Raw genomic sequence first — 17,936 nt, 5'->3', positions numbered from 1 at the left:
ATAGAAGGGCGCAGTCACAAACTGAATGTAGTGGGCGAGATGTACTGTTAGGATTCATGGCTCAGTGCGCACGCCTCTCTGTGTTTTGTACCGTGCCATCGTATCGCCCGCATCAGCTACTTTGCTGGGCAATTTACTTGAGTATTTTCGTGATTAACAAGTACGACATATTGCCAATATATTAATAGTTTATTGTGATGGCCGTAAACAGCATGTGGTAGCAGACCAGTAAATACACTTCCATAGACCCCAATGGTAAATGCTCCCACTTCAGAAATTCGGGAAAAATACTCACAACTCTCCAAGGTGTTCGAGACACACATCAAACATCTTTCATATTCTTTTCAATTTCCGGGGGTCAACTGATGACTTTCAGGAGAAATTTCCTTCTGAAGATGGTCACCCCTGAAAATAGTCCTGAAGCCCATCGCCATTTTGAAAAAACGATGCCTACACTCCATTGCAAAATAGAGCGCTTTTAGGGTCCAAATTACATCCAAATTACACAGAACTGCAAGCTCTCAGTCCTGTGCACGGCTTCCACCCATATTTTTTACAAACTTTCAAGTTCATGGCCCACAGCATGCTCAAATACTGAAGATTTTGAGGGCATGCAAATCGTGATTTGGCCGGCGTAGGCAATTTCGGACCGATTTACTGGTCTGCACCCATATAGCGATTAATGGAACACAATTCTTTTCGACTCGTGCAAATGCAATTGACATTCGGGAGACGAGGCAGGCAATTAGACTCTATTTTTGTGTGACTATGGCAGTAGCTCAATTTGTGTTTATCACAGATGAAAAGGTGAATACATGGCGAGTCAAAAAGAAAGTGACCGTATGATAAAAAAATGGCATTTCGTAAAAAATATAATTGGGATAAAAAACATGTTATTGAGTAGTAACTGTGAACATTTCACGTAATTTGCATACTCTATTCCAAAGTCGTGTCTATTTTAATAAAGAGATCACAAAATTCAGCTGTCCACCACTAATACCAATTTAACAGTCTACGAATTGATAAATATCCATTGATAAATATAATGAAAAAAAAAACGTTTTCCCGCCTCCACGAATAAAGGAAAACTTGAAAAGGAAAATAGAAAAAAATCACCAATATTTCTAGGGAAAAAGAGTTGAATTGTTCCCATATTCAAAATACAAAATCTGACGGTAAAAATAATGTTTCAGTCTTGATTCATAAGATTTAAATCTCAGTTGTATTTGGAATCAATGAGGATGGCTATAAAGTGCTTGTTTCAACAGATCATCCCACAATAAAAACGAGAAATAAGAAGGGAGCAATGGTTATTGGACTATGCCTCACTCACTAGAAAGTGAAGAGAGACATGTCCATTAGCATCACACTGCAGTCACATTTGCCCTAAACTGATTCTTCACTTAACCCTAAAAGGGCCGGGGGCGGAATCCGCCCCCCTCACTTTTTGGCTGGTCTCGATTCGAGACCAGCCAAAATATCGAGACCAAAGGGGACCGAGACCGAGACCAAGACCGAGACCACAGCTCCCGAGACCGAGACCGAGACCGAGACCGGCAAAAAGTGGTCTCGAGACCGAGACCGAGACCGAGACCGGTCTCGAGACCTACAACACTGGCCGTTAGTATTGTTTGGTTCTCCATCATCCCATACCAAGAAGGGATCGCTTCCTTCCTGACCATCACACACCCATATCCCTTCTTCTTCTTTGTCACTGCAAGCAATCCAGGCGTAGTAGTCGCAGTCCACATTTCGTGCCAATTCAACCATGAAATTCATTTCCTCGAGCGAGCGAGGAGCGGCCATCTTGTCTCCCATGTCATGGCAAGCTGTCTTGGCGTCATCCCAAGTATGCGGTGAAGGAGTGAGGCGATAACACTCGTTTCCCCACAATTGCCACTCTGGCGGGCAAGAGCATTGGGCAGTCAGCCGAGAGTGGCAGGAACCTGACCTAAATTGAGCACTCACTGCCGAAGTGATTGCTACAAAGCTAAAAACTTTGAACAGGTACATGATGGATTGTTATTCCGTCGGTAGCAAAGTTTGAAGAGGATCAGATGTGTTCCCTGTACATGTACATTTACATTTGCTTTCAGGAGATAATGATATTGTTGCTATAGTAACATTTTTTCAACGTCCTTCGCAATTTTGATTGGGGCATACTGTTGTATTTTTGGTGCGTAACAAACATTTCGTGATTACATTGAATGTCTGTGATAATGATGGACGAAACGGTGCACAGCTTGTACGACGCCAGTGATGATTGGGATAGAGATATAGGCCTGTGCGTTCAGATATCACTCCTTGTGTTACAGTCGATGGAGAAACTCTAAAACGATTTTCTCTCTGAAATTGAAAGAAATTCGCGCCTCATCAATGTGAAAGCTTTTATTAGCAGCCAAAATGGCCACAATTAGTGGTAAAATATTACGGTATTCGCTTTTAACAATAATTGTTCCCATTGCATTCATGAGGATGTTGGCGTATGCTCACCCAAGTTTCGGTAGTCAACAGATGTGTGGGTTTGTCGACTATGCTTTGGCTACTCCAAGTTTCAATCAATCCATCGCGAAGACGCAGAAACTCTTCTTCAGTCTGTGTCTTGATCATCCCAACTGCAAGTCTACTAACTACATCTTGAAGACACACCATATTTTTGTGATAAAAATTCGACATTTTCAAGAACATGTCGTTTTAAATAGATCGTTGTTTGCTTCCATTTCCATGCAATCGTCGGCAAAAAGAGTCAAGTTAAGTTGGGATTTTTTTAATGTTCTCCAGTTTGCCCATTCATGAAACTGATCACATCATTTGAATGAGATATTAAGAAATATTATTACAGGATGTACGAGTTATTGCAAATAGGTTTGCGTTGCTTAGGTGGGTATTGTTTTTTTATGGCGAGCCAAAGTAACGTTTATATAGCATTAGCAAAGTCTTTAAACAATTTAAAGATACATCTAAATGATTGAGAGATATCTCTAAATATTTTGAGATATTTCTATTTTTTTTTAAAGATAACTCTAAATCATTCAAGAAATAACTCTAAATCTTGCGCACTGGTAAACACAATGACGGTGGCCACGAAAAGCCAAAAATCAGGCCATGGGCTTACGGGAAGCAACCAACTGTACGGCACAAATCACAGTTGCCGACAGTGTCCTTTCCTAACCCCCGTAACATGTCCACAATTCAGGTTACCGGAAACGATTTGGAGATATCTCTAAATGATTTAGAGATATTTCTAATTCAGTTAGAGATATCTCTAAACGTTTTGGATATATCTTAAAATATCTGTAAATATTTAGAGATATATCCCTAAAACAGTCACGGTTCCATCGAGGTTCACAAATTAAGAAGCGCCGCACATGCAGGCAAATGATGTTAATAAAACAATGCATTTCATGTAAAATCGAAGTTGCAAAATGAAAGACTTTCATGTCATTCACGTTGGCAAATAATGCACTGTAAGTCCACGTTGATGCCAACAAAACTTTGCATTTGAACTACAAAAGGATGGCAATAGAAGCGTTATTTAAAAACATTGTTGTGACCAATAAAACGGTGTGTTTAAATCAATCGTTGATGCCAACGTTTATAGATATTTCTAAAAAGTTTAGAGATATCTCTAAATGAATTAGTGATATCTCTAAATAATTTAAAGATATCTGTAATCAATGACAAAGTGTGTCACTTTTTTATCAAAATAATTGGTCTTTTAAACGATTAAGAGAAAACTTGAAGTATTTGGAGATAATATCTCTAAATTTTAGAGATATCTCTAATTCATTCAGAGATATCTTTAAATTGTTTTGAGACTTCGCTAGTGTTATATAAATGTTACTTTGGATCGCCATAGATTTTGGTAGTTTTCGACCGTACGTTTACATGTACGAACCGCGCCCTGTCAAAAACGATGTCACCGTGCGCGGACCGCCAATGTTGGGTCGTCCACTAGGGCACAAGCCCAGCTTGCGCCATGCGGAAAATCACGCTGCGCTATATGGGTCAGCGGGGGGAAAAAACGCATACACGTCGGTGGATACGTCCTTCTTTCTTGAACTGTCCTATTTGCAATAACTCAGAAATGGTATCATTATTTTCGTCTATTCGTTATCTACATGGTAATGTCTTTAATTTATCCAGGAGAACTTGTTCTTATACTCCATTTAGGTTGACTGCAGCATTACTACATCAGCAATACAAACAAACATTGGCGTCAGCCGTGCACTCAACAAACCGAGGTAGGCATGCTATGTTTGTATGTTGGGCCACGTTGTGATGTGGGAAAGTTATCTAAATTATTTTACTAACATCTGATTTTGAATGTTTACAATTCCCAGAATGTATGGTTTCATCAACTAAAAGGTTATACACAAACCGTGCAGATTAATTTCTGCCCATCACGTTAATACTGATGATGCAATTTTACAATAGTAAAACCTTTTACGGGCATATAAGAGCTTCACAGATTTTTTCCAAACAGTTTGTAAATTGTTTTGCCGTCTATCTCATGGGCTTACACTATATACTCGGTTTTGTTTCGTCACAATAGTTGCAAGGAGTTACTGGAGGCAGGCCATGTTGTGAGTGGTATCTACACAATCTATCCTGCTGGATTCAGCCGTGGTCTCCGGGTCTACTGCGATATGGAGACTGACGGCGGAGGATGGATCGTCATTCAGAGGTGTTAAGATGGCAGCGTTGACTACTACCGCAACTGGACTACCAGGTAGGCTTCGGCAACTTGGATCGGGAATGACATCTTGCGCCATCTGACAGAGAAGAGAACTTGGCAACTACGGGTCGATTTAGAGGACTGGGGCAATGAGAGAGTCTACGCAGAATATGGAGAATTTCAAATCTCTGGAGACAACTATCAGCTGACGGTCGGCTCATATAACGACAGCAGCACGGCAGGAGACTCACTGACAAGCAAGCACAATGGCAAGTTGTTCTCAACCAAAGACAGGGACAATGACAATCACCCAACCAGTAGCTGTGCCAAAGACTTCAAAGGTGCATGGTGGTATTACTGGTGTTACCAGTCGAATCTTAATGGCAAGTACTATGCACGTTCTACAAAGGTTGAAAGCATAAGGTGGATGACTTGGAAGAGACCTCTGAATGTTAAGAAATGCAGCCTGAAAATACGACCATAAGTAACTAAATAAAATATGGAGGAATAAAATGCGCCGCGTGACTATTCAATGAGTTTCGATTGTGAGCAGTTTGGGTTTTGTATAATAAAAAAAACATCAATTTTTCTCATTTGCAAAATTTGTCAAATTACTATGTAAATTAACACAGGATACATGAAAAGATGATGGTTGTATGTATATAGGGTGAGTCAAAAAACACGAAACCCAAATGTCGGGACTATTATTTTATTGAAGTTCTGCATGTAGCACTTTCAACATCTAACATATAAAAGCCCAATTCATAAGCTTTCTTTTAGTACAAGAATCATTTAAATCACTTACATACTTTCCAAGTCACGGACTATTAAACACAACCACCGTTTTAAAGTTCTGTCCACGGATCACACAAAAGGTGTGCGTTCTTTTCAGCAAACCTACGTGATTTGTTTTCGTTTTGCTGAAAGAACACTTACTTTTTTGTGATACGTGGACAGAACTTTACAACGGTGGTTGTGTTTAAAAGTCCATAACTTAAAAGGTACATGAGTGATTTGAATGATTCTTGTACTAAAAGAAAGCTCATGAATTGAGCATTCATATCCTAGATTTTGAAAGTGCTACAAGCAGAATTTCACTAAAACAATGGTCCCGACATTTGGGTCTGGTTTTTCTTTACTCACCCTGTATATTTAAAAATATCAAATCTGAAATGTAAATCAAGTTCTGCACATTCGGCTTCTTTATGTTATGCGTGTGATTTATCACCAAGAAGTAATTGTCGGTTGTACCTGTAAATATTTCAATATTCTGCTCCAATTTTAAAAATTTACATTTTTGATGATTAATTATTTTTTTCTTTAGTATCATATTTCTTCAAATTTTTAAAAGATTTTCTTCAAAAAATTATTTTTCCACAAACATATAGCATTCATTTAATGGAAATTGGTGAGGTAATGTACCGGGTTATCACACACTCGATTTGTAGATTGAATAGACATTGTTAAAACTGATTTTTGGAATTGTAAATAAATTATCGTTCACCCTCACACCTCCATGAACAGTTGTTATCATTTTTGCCTGAGCCAATCGTATTCTAAACATCTCCCTCTTGAAAAAAAAATAAACAAACGAAAATTACACCCGAGCACAGTTGTGCATTCGATGCGTTTCACAGTTATCCCCCACTCGTTAAGCAAGCCAAAAGTCCTCCTTCCTATATAGGCTCTGGATCCGCTTCAGCCAATACTGCAGGGGCAAAGTAGTAAATATTATTGAGGTATTACTGTTTTCGTATGATGACAGCGGCATCAAAACCATTAAAGATTGCTTCCCCTGCCGGTCCCGTCTTGGAGCAAGCCTCACTCCCCAAGAACCGAAGCACATCATCTCGATACTCAGCCGGGGCGTTCTGGGCAAAGTTGACCGTATGAGTCAGGAAATCAAGAAGGATGTTGCCGTCTTGAGTGAGTTGCTGAGGAGGATCGAAACAGGACGAGATATCGCACTGGATGCTGATGGTCTGTATCTCCGCTATGGGTATGTTCTGGTTCCTACAGGCATGCTCGACGTCGGTGGACGTGAAGAAGTCTATAGTCATGCCTAAGGTTTGGCGGAGGTGCTGCCATAATCTTCCAAAGCCCCCTTCACCTGGATGAAATGTTCATGAATGTAGAAAAGATAACTGGATACCGGTTCTTTTGGTTCCTCTGACCACATGATTTTACAGGGTCATATAGATCACGTGGAAGTACATTTGTTTGGACTGTGTTATTGTTTTTTCTTCATTAGATGTAACATATTAGTAATGCATCCCATTCACACTACCAACAGAAGTTCATTGACCTGTCTGACATGTACGTGATTTACAGAATTACCCAATAGGCCAATTGATAAAAAGCTTTAAAATTCAAGCGTTCCTCAAATAAAAATTTAAAGATTGGGTATACCTTCCACACAAATGTTCCAAACGTAGCTCGCCGATGGGGTCATGCAAAGATTTTACAACAACAAAAACAATATTCAGTGTAACATTGAAATGTATATGGGATGTTAGATGATGAAGCTAGAAAATACAAACATGGACCTTTACCTTATAAACGAATACGTCAAAACACACATGTATAATTACTAATCATTGACAGAGCGTCTTTGAGAGTTTACTTAAAACCCATATCCATTTATACATGTATGTGCACAATATTATAGGAGACATTTATCCTTTCAATGCTGTCATTACCTGCCATCAACGCCACGACTAGAATTCCCCCGCAGTGCAGTTTCTCGTAGAGATACTTGAGAGACTTCTCCAAGTCTCCACAGTAATAGATGGAGCTGAAGCTGCTGATGAAATGAAACTTGTCCTCTTCCTTGGCGGTGGCTTGATACTCCTGAAATGTCTGCTGTCTCCAGTCAAAGTCTACGTCTTGAAGTTTGGCAGACTCCTTGCTGACCAGGTCTTGGTACTGCCGCATCATGTGGGAGTCAGGTTCCATTATGACAGCGCGAATCTTGGGATGAGCCCTGCCTCGAAGATGGCTCAAGATTCTACGGTCACTGTCCCCTAGAAATAGCATTGGAATTAAAAGATTATCCAAACAATGCGGGATATACCTAACAAAGGTGTTATTTATCCATAGATTTTTTCACACATCTTCAACTGTTTTGCTTGTTCTTAAAATTGGTTATTTATTCGTCCCGAACTTCGAAAGAAACAAGGACTTATTAGTAGGATGAGTAGGGAGTCCCCTTTTCACTTAGGCCCAGCGGCGAATTTCTTTTCCCAAACTGGGAATCATCGCGGTGTGGGCTCGAGTTACCATTTTGTACCCGATTTTTTTTTTTTTTCGAATCTGAGGCTTTGGAGGATTTTTTTTTAAAGAGAAATAAAATCAAATTTTCATTACGTTCGAATTCATTTCTTTCTTATCTAATTTTATATTTGCTTCTCATGTTTCAGAGAAGTAAAGTCCAAAACCCCATAGCGTACACCCCATGCGGATGTCGTTTGGGGAAAAAATCGCGGCCCTGCGCACACCTTGCCGATTCTCATAGGATCATGCGGCCATCGTAGAGAGAGGTACGCGCTGAAAATTCGGACCGATCTGACCGCACACGAATACACCGGGCGATCCGATGAAATCACACGTTTTATTCTGCATCCGATCTCACCGGATCCAATGTCATCGGAACGGTGTGCGGGCAGCACTCCGAGCATCACTTCTCATTTACGACAACAGTAGCACTCATACTTATACATTTTGTAGCCAAGGACGTGAATCCTATTGTTGGACGGATTTTGCCCGAAGTGTTTGTCTGAGGTGACACGTATAGACCCATTGCAGGGGTCTCCGCGTGACGTGGTATACAGTGACAATGTGTCTTTAAAACTGACGTGACAATAATAGACCGGACAAGCCATCACTTCTACCACGGAGGCCCCCTTAAATGGCGAAGCTTTTTCAGGGTAACTGCCGTAGAATAGCCATTGAAGGGGGCCTCGATGAGTGTACATTGATCACGTGATCGGATTCATCTGAACGTTGCGCCTACCTTCTCCGGGTCCCACACTAAGCACCGTCAACTCTTCATCCTCTCGTAAACCAGAACTGATTGACTCAGCCAGCGCAGGTAGATTCTCATCCACCCATTCACTTAACCTCTGAATTCTTCTACTCCCGCGATCATACAGATCAAGAGCAGTATTATAGTAGTCGCCACTCTCTGACAGAGCCTGCAAATCCACAGCAACTTGACGTGCAGTCATATTGTACAATTTGGGGCAAATAATTGTTTCCTAAACGGTTGAAATAGGGCTGAGCTTTAACTGCAATGCGTATGCAGTATTTTCGCAAGAAATTCTCCAGCTTCTTAAGTAGTTTCCCAAATTGGAGCACTTGCAGAGTGCGGACAGGGCATACTATTGAAGGACGAACAACGTCTTTTCATAACCTCACAAAGTCACAAAAGAGATTCGACTACACATCGTGCTACGGTAAATCTAGCATTACAGTCCTATAACTTTCCAGCCTGCAAAGCTTGCTGTCACTGAATAAAATATCCATAACAAAGAGATAAAAGGGGCAAAGTTTGGCCATTATTTGCATATTTACCAACCCACTGAACAACAAACCGACCAAGAAAAGCAACCAAGGCTCCAAAGTGCAGACGAGGGAGCAGCTCTATTTGGGAGTGTTACCCGTCTTGTGCCTTTACACGCCATTGTCACAGGCACGGTTTTATTCGACTACGATTTGTATCGACTACGATACTAAGGACAACTCAAGCTCTCAAAGTTACAGAATACGTAGAGAGAACAGATCAGTTTTCAATCTACCCTTAAAGTTGTCAAGAGAACTGACGTTGCGGATGTTGTGTGATAAGGAATCCGAGAACTGAAATCGAAAAGCCCTGTCCCCTGCCATATTGAATTATCGTGGAACTTTTCTAACCAGTTGTATAGTAAAAAAATCATCTCCCATTTTAAATTTTTGGTCACATTTCAGGGATTAATAATGAAACACTATAAAAACCCATGTCCAGTTAATGCCATTTTTTCATACACCAAAAGAGTGTTTTTTCCGGGTATTTTTTGCACAACTGAATACCAATTTTCCTGACCATTTTGCGGGCTCGGCGTCCATTTGGAAAATTGTCAAAATAAACTCAAAGGAGAATCCTTTATCAAAATTTGTTGCAGCAGATGACAAATTAGAATTAAGAAACTGTAACACATGTTGAACCAATTTTGGAAAAAAACTTTGTCTTTAGGGGCGGGGACACCTTTCATAATTTGGGGGTGGGGTAAAATAAAACTTACAATATATTACAAGATTAACTCGAAAGTCATTTCAATATGTGCTGGTTATACTGAAAAACGATTGTGTTTGTTATTGCATTATATTTGTATGAGACATGAAGCCGTCCGGCCGCGTGAGGTTGCAGACCAGTAAATAGAATTCCATAGACCTCAGTAATAATTAAGTGCACTTGCACTTGCAAAAAAATTAATACTCACAACTCTCCAAGGTGTCTGAGAAACACACGATATTAAAGCAAATGTTTCGTTTCAGTTTCTGTTCAATTGTTTCCGAGTATAACGCCTAACATTTTGGAGAAACTTTAATTCCATCTAAAGAATCCCATCGCCAATTTAAAAAGCATGCCTACGCTCCGTTGCAAAATTGGGCCATTGTAGAGCCTAGCAAAATTGGGCCGTTGTTGTGCCTAGCCTATATACTTTCATGGCCGAATTTCACAGAAATACGAGCTATTAATCCTCTACTCGACTTCCACTTTTCCTTTTTACAACCCCTCAAGCTCATGGCTCTGCTCTAATACCGGACCAAATCGTGATTTGACCGGCGTAGGCAATTTCGGGCTTATATTTACTGGCCTGCACCCATAAGAGTTGACAACTGGGAAAGCACACCAGCTGACCAGGGCAGGCTTGCGACTTGCAGTGAGAGGATGTACAGAGGGCGGAGACGTCAAGCTGGCAGACAAGAGAGCCAGACGCAAGGAGAGGGTAGCCTTAGCTCGAGCCCCATCATCCTTCACCTGCAGCCACTGTGGAAGGGACTGCCAGTCTGGGTTTTTCAGCCACTCTAGAAAGTGCAAGCTCTTCAAGGGACATGCAGGTGAATGTGCTGAACCATCATTTGCCAAGATGCCGACGACGACGATGTAATCATTTGTAATGCATGCATGGCCCCAATGGAAACCAGTTTTAAACTATTTGGGCATGCTCTTTGTTTTAAAAGAAATGTAAAAAATAATTAAATTATTTTAAGAAACTACATTCCCAATTTTCAATTCCCAATACTCGACTTACACAAACAAGCAAACAAAAAGTATACAATTTAGAAACATGGATTTCAATTTACAAGATCTCATTCCGTTTGACTCGTAACAAAGACGTTCAATCGGTCCGTCTATTCCTTGCTCTATGGTCTGTCACTGCAAGCGTTCCTTGTTTAACTTTCGAACAGGAACTCCAGTTTAGAATGAGACAGTGGTTCAAGACTATTTGCCATTTTCATTTCCTGATCGAAATTCCTTTCAGATAAACTAGTAATTTTCGGTCACAATAAAACGCGAGCACAACACAATACATGAACAAGAACACTATAACAACCTCAAAATGCAGACATATCACACACGATATTCCTCGGTCGTGCGTTATTAGGCATATAGGCCTATATATACCCCGGGCTAAACACATGAGAAAGTTTGCCCTCCGGATAAGTAAACTAGCAGAGCTGCCTTCTGACAATACCGTACTATCCTTGAGCTGTCTAACCAAACACTGTCAAACAGGCTCAGAGAATAATTTCCAAACCTGTAGAAGTTCCCCACTCCACTTGTGCCAAGCCTCTCTTTATTTTCCTTGGTGTCCCGAGTAAATACAACGTGAATATAACGGCGAACTGAACACACCACCGGGTGAGGTATTGTTTATGCATCTTCAAATACATTTGGCTCCTTTCTATAGCACCATTGGACCACAAAGACCACTTGAAAGCACCCCAATTGGCAACAGCTCGTCTTTTTTTGGTGGGCGTCAATAGAGTCTATTATTTACATGCAACTGATTTAATTATGTTGACTAGTAGGGGGACGGGACGCGTAATGATGTGTCAACAGTGACATAAATAGCAACAGTGCTTGGAGACTTTGTTCATATAAGTATCTAGGCTTGGCAGCAAGGACAATTTGTGTCGCTCGAAAGCGGTGGTCTTAAGTTATACCATAGGCTAGCCAATTTAAATTTCTTGGAACGCCCATTAAAGGGTGTAAACGCAAACTGGCCACTTGCTGCACTTGCGACAGCTTTTCCTTAATACTTATCCCTGATAAACCCGAGGGATTAACATGAGGAAAAGCCGCACTGTAAAGGATTAAACCCGGCGCTGTACTAAGCCCGCTAAATCTGGCACAGCTAGCTACAGCCACCCTGTCCTTGTTCAGATAAAACACAATTCCTGATGACTCTTGGAGTGAGATCAACAGGTTGACCATACGAAAAGAGGTAAGTTGTTCTTCATTGTTAACTGAAGAGGAATCAAATGCAGTAAATTGACACCACGTTTTACACCTTATGAACTCAATGATGGTCATTGCAAGTACCTTGATGGATTCTTGCGTATACAGGTAATTTTGTTGATAAAAGCTGTTCTCCCCAGCACTGAGGGTACAGCGCTTTTAACTCCTCGTCGATGGGCAAAAACCCAAGCACCAAAAAAATGTATGTATGTGGGGAAAGCATGGATTTGGGAACTGAGAAACATTTCCGATTTTTGTCGGAAAGTGCAGACGCAACATAACACTACCACCAACATTGGCATCGGTATACTTCATATTTTCCTGAAGAAATTTTCTATGGGATATATCGCCAGAAATTGTTTACCTGTTGAGAATTGGGTTTTCACAACTACAGGCTATAGCTGCACAGCTGCAACGGTTAAAGGCCTAAAGATTTAGTTTCATCTCAAATATGTTGTGTTTAGGATTTGGGGATTCCTTGACATGTGAAAATGCAACCTCTGAAAATATATCGCTATTGAAACTTTAGTTTTTCCTTGTTGTTTGTTTTATTTCCACAAAAGGGTTATGTCTACGTTTTTACGTGCATGTTGATTTCCATATTGATTCGGCATCATTATCTTTGATGTACATCAAATATTTTTTTGTAATATACTCTGTTCTAAAAGAAGTTAATTAAATTGTTATCTATCTTTCCCATGTTTAAAAAGGGGCTAGACATGTGAACAAGCTGGCCAAGCCTAGCTACCGAGGCATAAGAAAGATATCTTGTTTCTTTCTAAAATATTATTTTCTGTTTACAGGCGAACAAGAAACCGTAACCCAATTGGATCAGATTGAATATCTACACCAACTTCCAATCCAAGAGAAGAAGGGTCAACTTGATGTCGAAGCTTTCTGAAGAAATTTGTTGTCACACCTTGTGAAAAGCAACTCCGAGTCTCATCGGAATATCAATGAACGATTTCTGCCGAACTACTTCACTGTGAAAATGAGGTTTACAATGTTCTGACTGACGTGGTTGTGTGTTGCATTTAAATAGGTCTACTTGTTACCCCAAAAAAGATGTTCCGAAAGGAGGCTCAGAGACACAACTCTCTAGACAAGAACCACGGGACTGGTCGACAGTGCTGACTCCATAAATGAGGATATTATGAACGGATACTAGACTCTGCTCAAGTTCAAAGACAGCAACATAATGGAGGCAAACAGGTAAGATATCAAGCATGGGGAGTCAGGTTGTCCTTCGGGAAATGGGATCTACTATTATCAAATCCCGCAAGCTCGGTGGTCGAGTGGTAAGACGTCTGCACTAGACAGCTAGGAGATCGTGGGTTCGAGTATACAGTGTTTATACGTCGGTGAAGGGCAAAACCTAATATTAAATTTGCATCAACCCGACGCAAATTCCGTCTTATAATAGATTACTTATAAGTTACTCGCCGTGCATGACAAGGATTATAAATTATAGACAAACAGAAAAAAATGAAACCATTAAGCCAACAAACAGAATATGGCGGACGGTAAAGTCTAGACTATCCAAAATACACGAAAGATAAACATCTGTTACTCTTCTGTGTATTTCCAACTCCCCGTATCGTGACAGAATGACAAAACCAAACATTTACCGACTTTTTAATTAAAACGTAGCAACCCAACCACGACATTCAGGTCAAATGCATGCATGTTTCATTCCCACTTCAATACACAATCGACTGTGTTGATTTAGTATCAAGTAACGGCCCCATAACGTGACTCTAAACCTACATACGGTACCAGCTGCTGTTACAAAAATGTAGAACTTGATCTCTCGATGTTTGGCTCGCGTCGTGAACCGTAATATAACAGATTATTGATCGTGGACTTGATTAGCCTCACAAAGCTATTAAATTCCTATTCATTGTGGGCAAACTGTTTGCCTGGATGGCTGGTGTATTGTTACTGTGTCGCTATCCAAAAAGGATATAACACAGTCGCCGCGCCGCCACTTCAGCTATTATTGAGGCGGAAATTACTCAGCTCTGCGCAACAGAGTGCGGAGCATGCTAGGCCTTACTCTGTCATGATACACGATCGAGTGGCGCTTCGGCCACCTTGAGTTCGATAGGATTGCATCTAGAAGTCGGTCCAACTTCAATGGTGCTGTAAAATTTCATTTTAGTGAAGGTGTTCGGCTAACAGTGTAGGTTTACACACGTGTTGTGACTAAAACTCGCAGGACATCAACATTGTGCGCATGCATTTTGTAAAATGTTTCGAAGCGAATGTGACAGTGAAGAATGCATCGACAAACTAAACACATCTGCAACTGACTCTGCAACTGAGCTTAGAAGAGGAGGAGAAGTAACCGTGTTCGACTCATCAACAACTTTGATGTTCTTCTCTGTTTGGGACTTAGGCCTAACTAAATGCTGAGCACACAACTGTGCTTCATACGATGCAAGTTTTTTTGTTGATTTTTAGCGGACGGCGTCAAAATTACCTTACTGCATGGCATACCAGGGTTTTTAGACTGCAGGCAGGATAAAAGGAAACAGAACATAAAACGGAACATTGGATAAGTCGAAGGGAGTTTTTATTTCCTTGCTCGAAATACGGCATTAGATACTTCTTTGACTTCAACCTCTTAGAATGGATTATTTCTCGGACACGGATAGCGACGAAAGTCTTGAGGAGGACAGGTAAGAAATGAGGCAGTTGAGAAATCTTGACATTATTTTGGGATGTTGTTTGAAGGTTATTCACGAGAGAAGTTGAAGCCCTCAAAATTTGTACCGAAAAGCTTCATTATAATCATGACTATAATCATGTAAGAAACATTGAACTAACACTTTGTAAAGATGCACACTGCAAGCAAAATTATATGTTATCTGCTGTGCTATTATTATGCAGTTGAGCTAGCTGGAAAAAAAAGCTGGAAAAAACGCACATTTCAACCCGGTATAAACGTATCTACTTGAGAGTTTTAGCGGCGAGCAATTATTATGAAACCAGTCCAGACTTTAGATTTTATTCTATCCCCAAATACGGCATGAATGGCCTGTTATTTGTGATCACTTGACCGTCCACTAGGTTACTATAGGTGTGTCAAGTCCTTGTATCGAGTTTGATGAGTTAGTACAACTTTATGAGTGACATTTAAACCAACGATGATAGTTGCAGAGATATGCAGTGACAGACTGTGTCTCCAAATGGGTCAACTTTCATGCATGGGACGCGGCCTCAATTTTTATCATGAGCAAATCATAGCGGGAAAAAAATGCAAATCCCGTGTAGGCCTAATGAGCATCAACTAATCGAGAACCATTCACAAAGAAAAATTGCATTTCATATTTGAGCCGGTAACGTGTTTTTCTTATCAAATATTTCTGTGCTTAGCATTTTGCCTGTGTGCTCAGCAGCAGTTTAGTACTCGAGTACTCGTACTCATGAAAATAAACTACTCGTACTCGAACTCGCAAGAAAAAAATACCCGTGTACTCGTTCTCGTACTCATGACAAAGTATCCGTTTATTCCTAATCTTACAAATGTTATCCCGCAGGAATATTTATTATTTATTTTAAGATATACATTCAGGAAAAGAATTAGCTGCTACTTTTTTTTTATTGGGGGGGTTCTGTGTTAATTTGTTAAATGCCTAGACAGCAACTACAACAACAAACGTGAAACCTGTGACATAATTATTGAAATTTGCTCCTTCTCGTGCAAAAAAAAAAAAAACAAGACTGTACTCGTACTCCTATTCCGGTAAATGTTTGGTGCTCATACTGGATCATACTTGTGTATAAAAAAATTTAAAAAAAATGCTTAGTAAGGCCCCCCAAAAAGTCTCCGGTTTCTGGTATGGAGCTTGCCCCAAAAGTGGTGCGGCGACGCGGCTTTTTTTTTTTTTACCTGGGTTTTTTTTTTTTGGCTTCAAATGTCGGCTGATGACTGCAAATGGTGCCCGACTAAACTTAGTGCAAATATATGGGAGTCCAGAGAGGCCACATAAATCTTATTCTCGATCATAACCCCATCTAAAAACACGTTAAAATTGTGCAGCAGCAAAATTCCAGTCAAACCAGTGAGTTTGGCGGTTTTGAAACAAACTCTTGTATTGAAAAAAAAACTTTTTCATTTTGCCGACGCGCATGGCTACGGCGACGCGCGCGCATACCAGAAACCGGAGACTTTTTTTTTTTGGCCTAATCGTATTCGTAATCGTACTCGTATTTGCACTCATGACAAATTAATCGCACTCATACTCGCAATCATGCTTGGAATATACTGGACTAGAATACTGTTCATCAGCCGTATGTATTGCACCATGTAACCTCAACACCAGATTACCCTGCCATTTGCTTAAGCTAGCTGAAACATCGACAACAGGCAAAACCTCATGTAATAAATATTTGTGTATCCCATAGGCAAGCCATCGTTCACCAGATTTATCATGATAAATTTAATCTTGCCAATTTGGCAAAGAGTCACTCACCTTATCTGCCCGGTTAGCTAACAATAAGCTGGACTTTTCTCATTATTTATTCATTACTGTCCGCAACCGTTCAATTATCACACCTGTTAAAGATTTCTAAAAGAAATCGCGGTTGCCTAATGTGTTGACGAAAGTAATTATGTTAAGTGTTGGGTAAATAATTTGAGGGACGCGATCAATTAGTTGTGTTTGTGCAGCAGTATAGGTCTTAACGCACACTATAGAGTTCTGCTACACTGAACCGCAGATAGTGTATCACATGCAGTTTCCATTCAGTAAGTGTTGAATCATCAAGGACATGACGCTGATTTTATGGTGCAAATATAAATTTACGAGCTGAAAATCTGACGCGAAATGAACAAAAACTATAACATGCTTGCGCGTCACTTCAAAATCAACCCGTGAATTCAAAATGGTCCGGAACCGTTAATTCCTAACCAATGTATTTTTTGATCAATCCAATTCCGATATCGGAACGTGAGGCCACCTTAAAGGCCGCCTTTTAGATCTACTTCTTTTTTGATACGACATTTTTTTGTTTTGGAGGAGCTAACAAAGTGAGCGCTTCCTTTGGTCACTAGTTTCTTTGTTTTCATTATTTGTCAGCAGGAGAAAATCCATTGAATAGGCCTAACAGTTTTTCAACAGAAATACTTAAAAAAATAAGAAATAAACAACAGTAATAAGAGAGTTCATAATGTTTTAGGCTGTCTATCTTTCTGATTTAGGGTTGTGCATCGGAACTGGGTACCCGAGTACCCGACCACTGATGTCAGGATCCGGTTCCACTAGCAACCGGTTCCATTATGGAATCGAGTACCTGTACCCATAACAAACTTTACTTTAAGTAACTTCTCAGACAAGTGGACCTTTATGAACAATCTGCACAGCAACTTCCTAGATTTAAATTTGGGGTTGGGTTTCTTACCGGATACCCAGGTCCCCGTGTGGGTTTTTTTTCCTATCGGGTATCCGTACTACGATTACCCGTACTACCCGTAAATGCACACCCCTATTCTGTTTGGAATTTTCTTTTTGTCCCACTCCTATTAAACATTTATACATAATTTGTTTCAGAAATACGGTAGAGAAACCATGCCTGTATAGTTCGAAATTAAAATAGTCAATTTTCAATTTTCTATGTTGAAATCAATCGTACATGCATATTTAATTGCATGCCGAGGCCCTTGATTTAGATGATAATCGTTCACTGTCCTTTCTCAAAGAAGGCATAAGACGGAATTTATTGCCAAGTTGGTTGACTCACTCATTACCA

The 17,936-nt window shown here is 40.2% G+C and overlaps 2 protein-coding genes across 3 annotated transcripts in view; one reads left to right on the top strand and one right to left on the bottom strand.

Annotated features, from left to right (window-relative positions):
• Nucleotides 1-5,790: 5,790 nt before the first annotated feature.
• LOC119738878 (histamine N-methyltransferase A-like) lies at nt 5,791-9,103 on the bottom strand. The gene is made up of 3 exons (XM_038213853.1): nt 8,691-9,103; nt 7,378-7,701; nt 5,791-6,788 (listed from the first exon to the last, which is right to left on the bottom strand). Exons 1-3 carry the CDS (start codon nt 8,902-8,904, stop codon nt 6,421-6,423), a joined length of 906 nt encoding a protein of 301 aa, XP_038069781.1. The 5' UTR covers nt 8,905-9,103; the 3' UTR covers nt 5,791-6,420.
• Nucleotides 9,104-11,502: 2,399 nt separating this feature from the next.
• The window catches only part of LOC119737348 (WD repeat-containing protein on Y chromosome-like), a 28,203-nt gene continuing 21,769 nt past the window's right edge, over nt 11,503-17,936 (top strand). The window contains exons 1-2 of one of the 2 annotated variants that reach the window (XM_038211639.1): nt 11,503-12,168; nt 12,986-13,394. In XM_038211639.1, coding sequence (XP_038067567.1) covers nt 13,381-13,394 — 14 coding nt within the window. In that variant the 5' untranslated portion in view covers nt 11,503-12,168; nt 12,986-13,380. Of the gene's footprint in view, nt 12,169-12,985; nt 13,395-14,255; nt 14,864-17,936 lie in introns of those variants that run through there. The other variant, XM_038211638.1, reaches the window with a different exon arrangement.

Source organism: Patiria miniata, unplaced genomic scaffold (assembly GCF_015706575.1).
Source record: "Patiria miniata isolate m_02_andy unplaced genomic scaffold, ASM1570657v1 HiC_scaffold_3, whole genome shotgun sequence".
Taxonomy (NCBI): Eukaryota; Metazoa; Echinodermata; class Asteroidea; order Valvatida; family Asterinidae; genus Patiria; species Patiria miniata.
Note: the sequence above shows the minus strand (reverse complement) of the source record. Positions and strands in the feature narration are given on the sequence as shown.

Bases quoted from the DNA above. Each gene is read 5' to 3' on its own strand.
- LOC119738878 (XM_038213853.1), bottom strand. From the start codon at position 8,904: ATGACTGCACGTCAAGTTGCTGTGGATTTGCAGGCTCTGTCAGAGAGT. The intron at 7,702-8,690 runs GTAGGCGCAACG...TGCTATTTCTAG, and splicing joins TAGTGTGGGACCCGGAGAAG to GGGACAGTGACCGTAGAATC. The intron at 6,789-7,377 runs GTAATGACAGCA...CATTTCATCCAG, and splicing joins AGTCGTGGCGTTGATGGCAG to GTGAAGGGGGCTTTGGAAGA.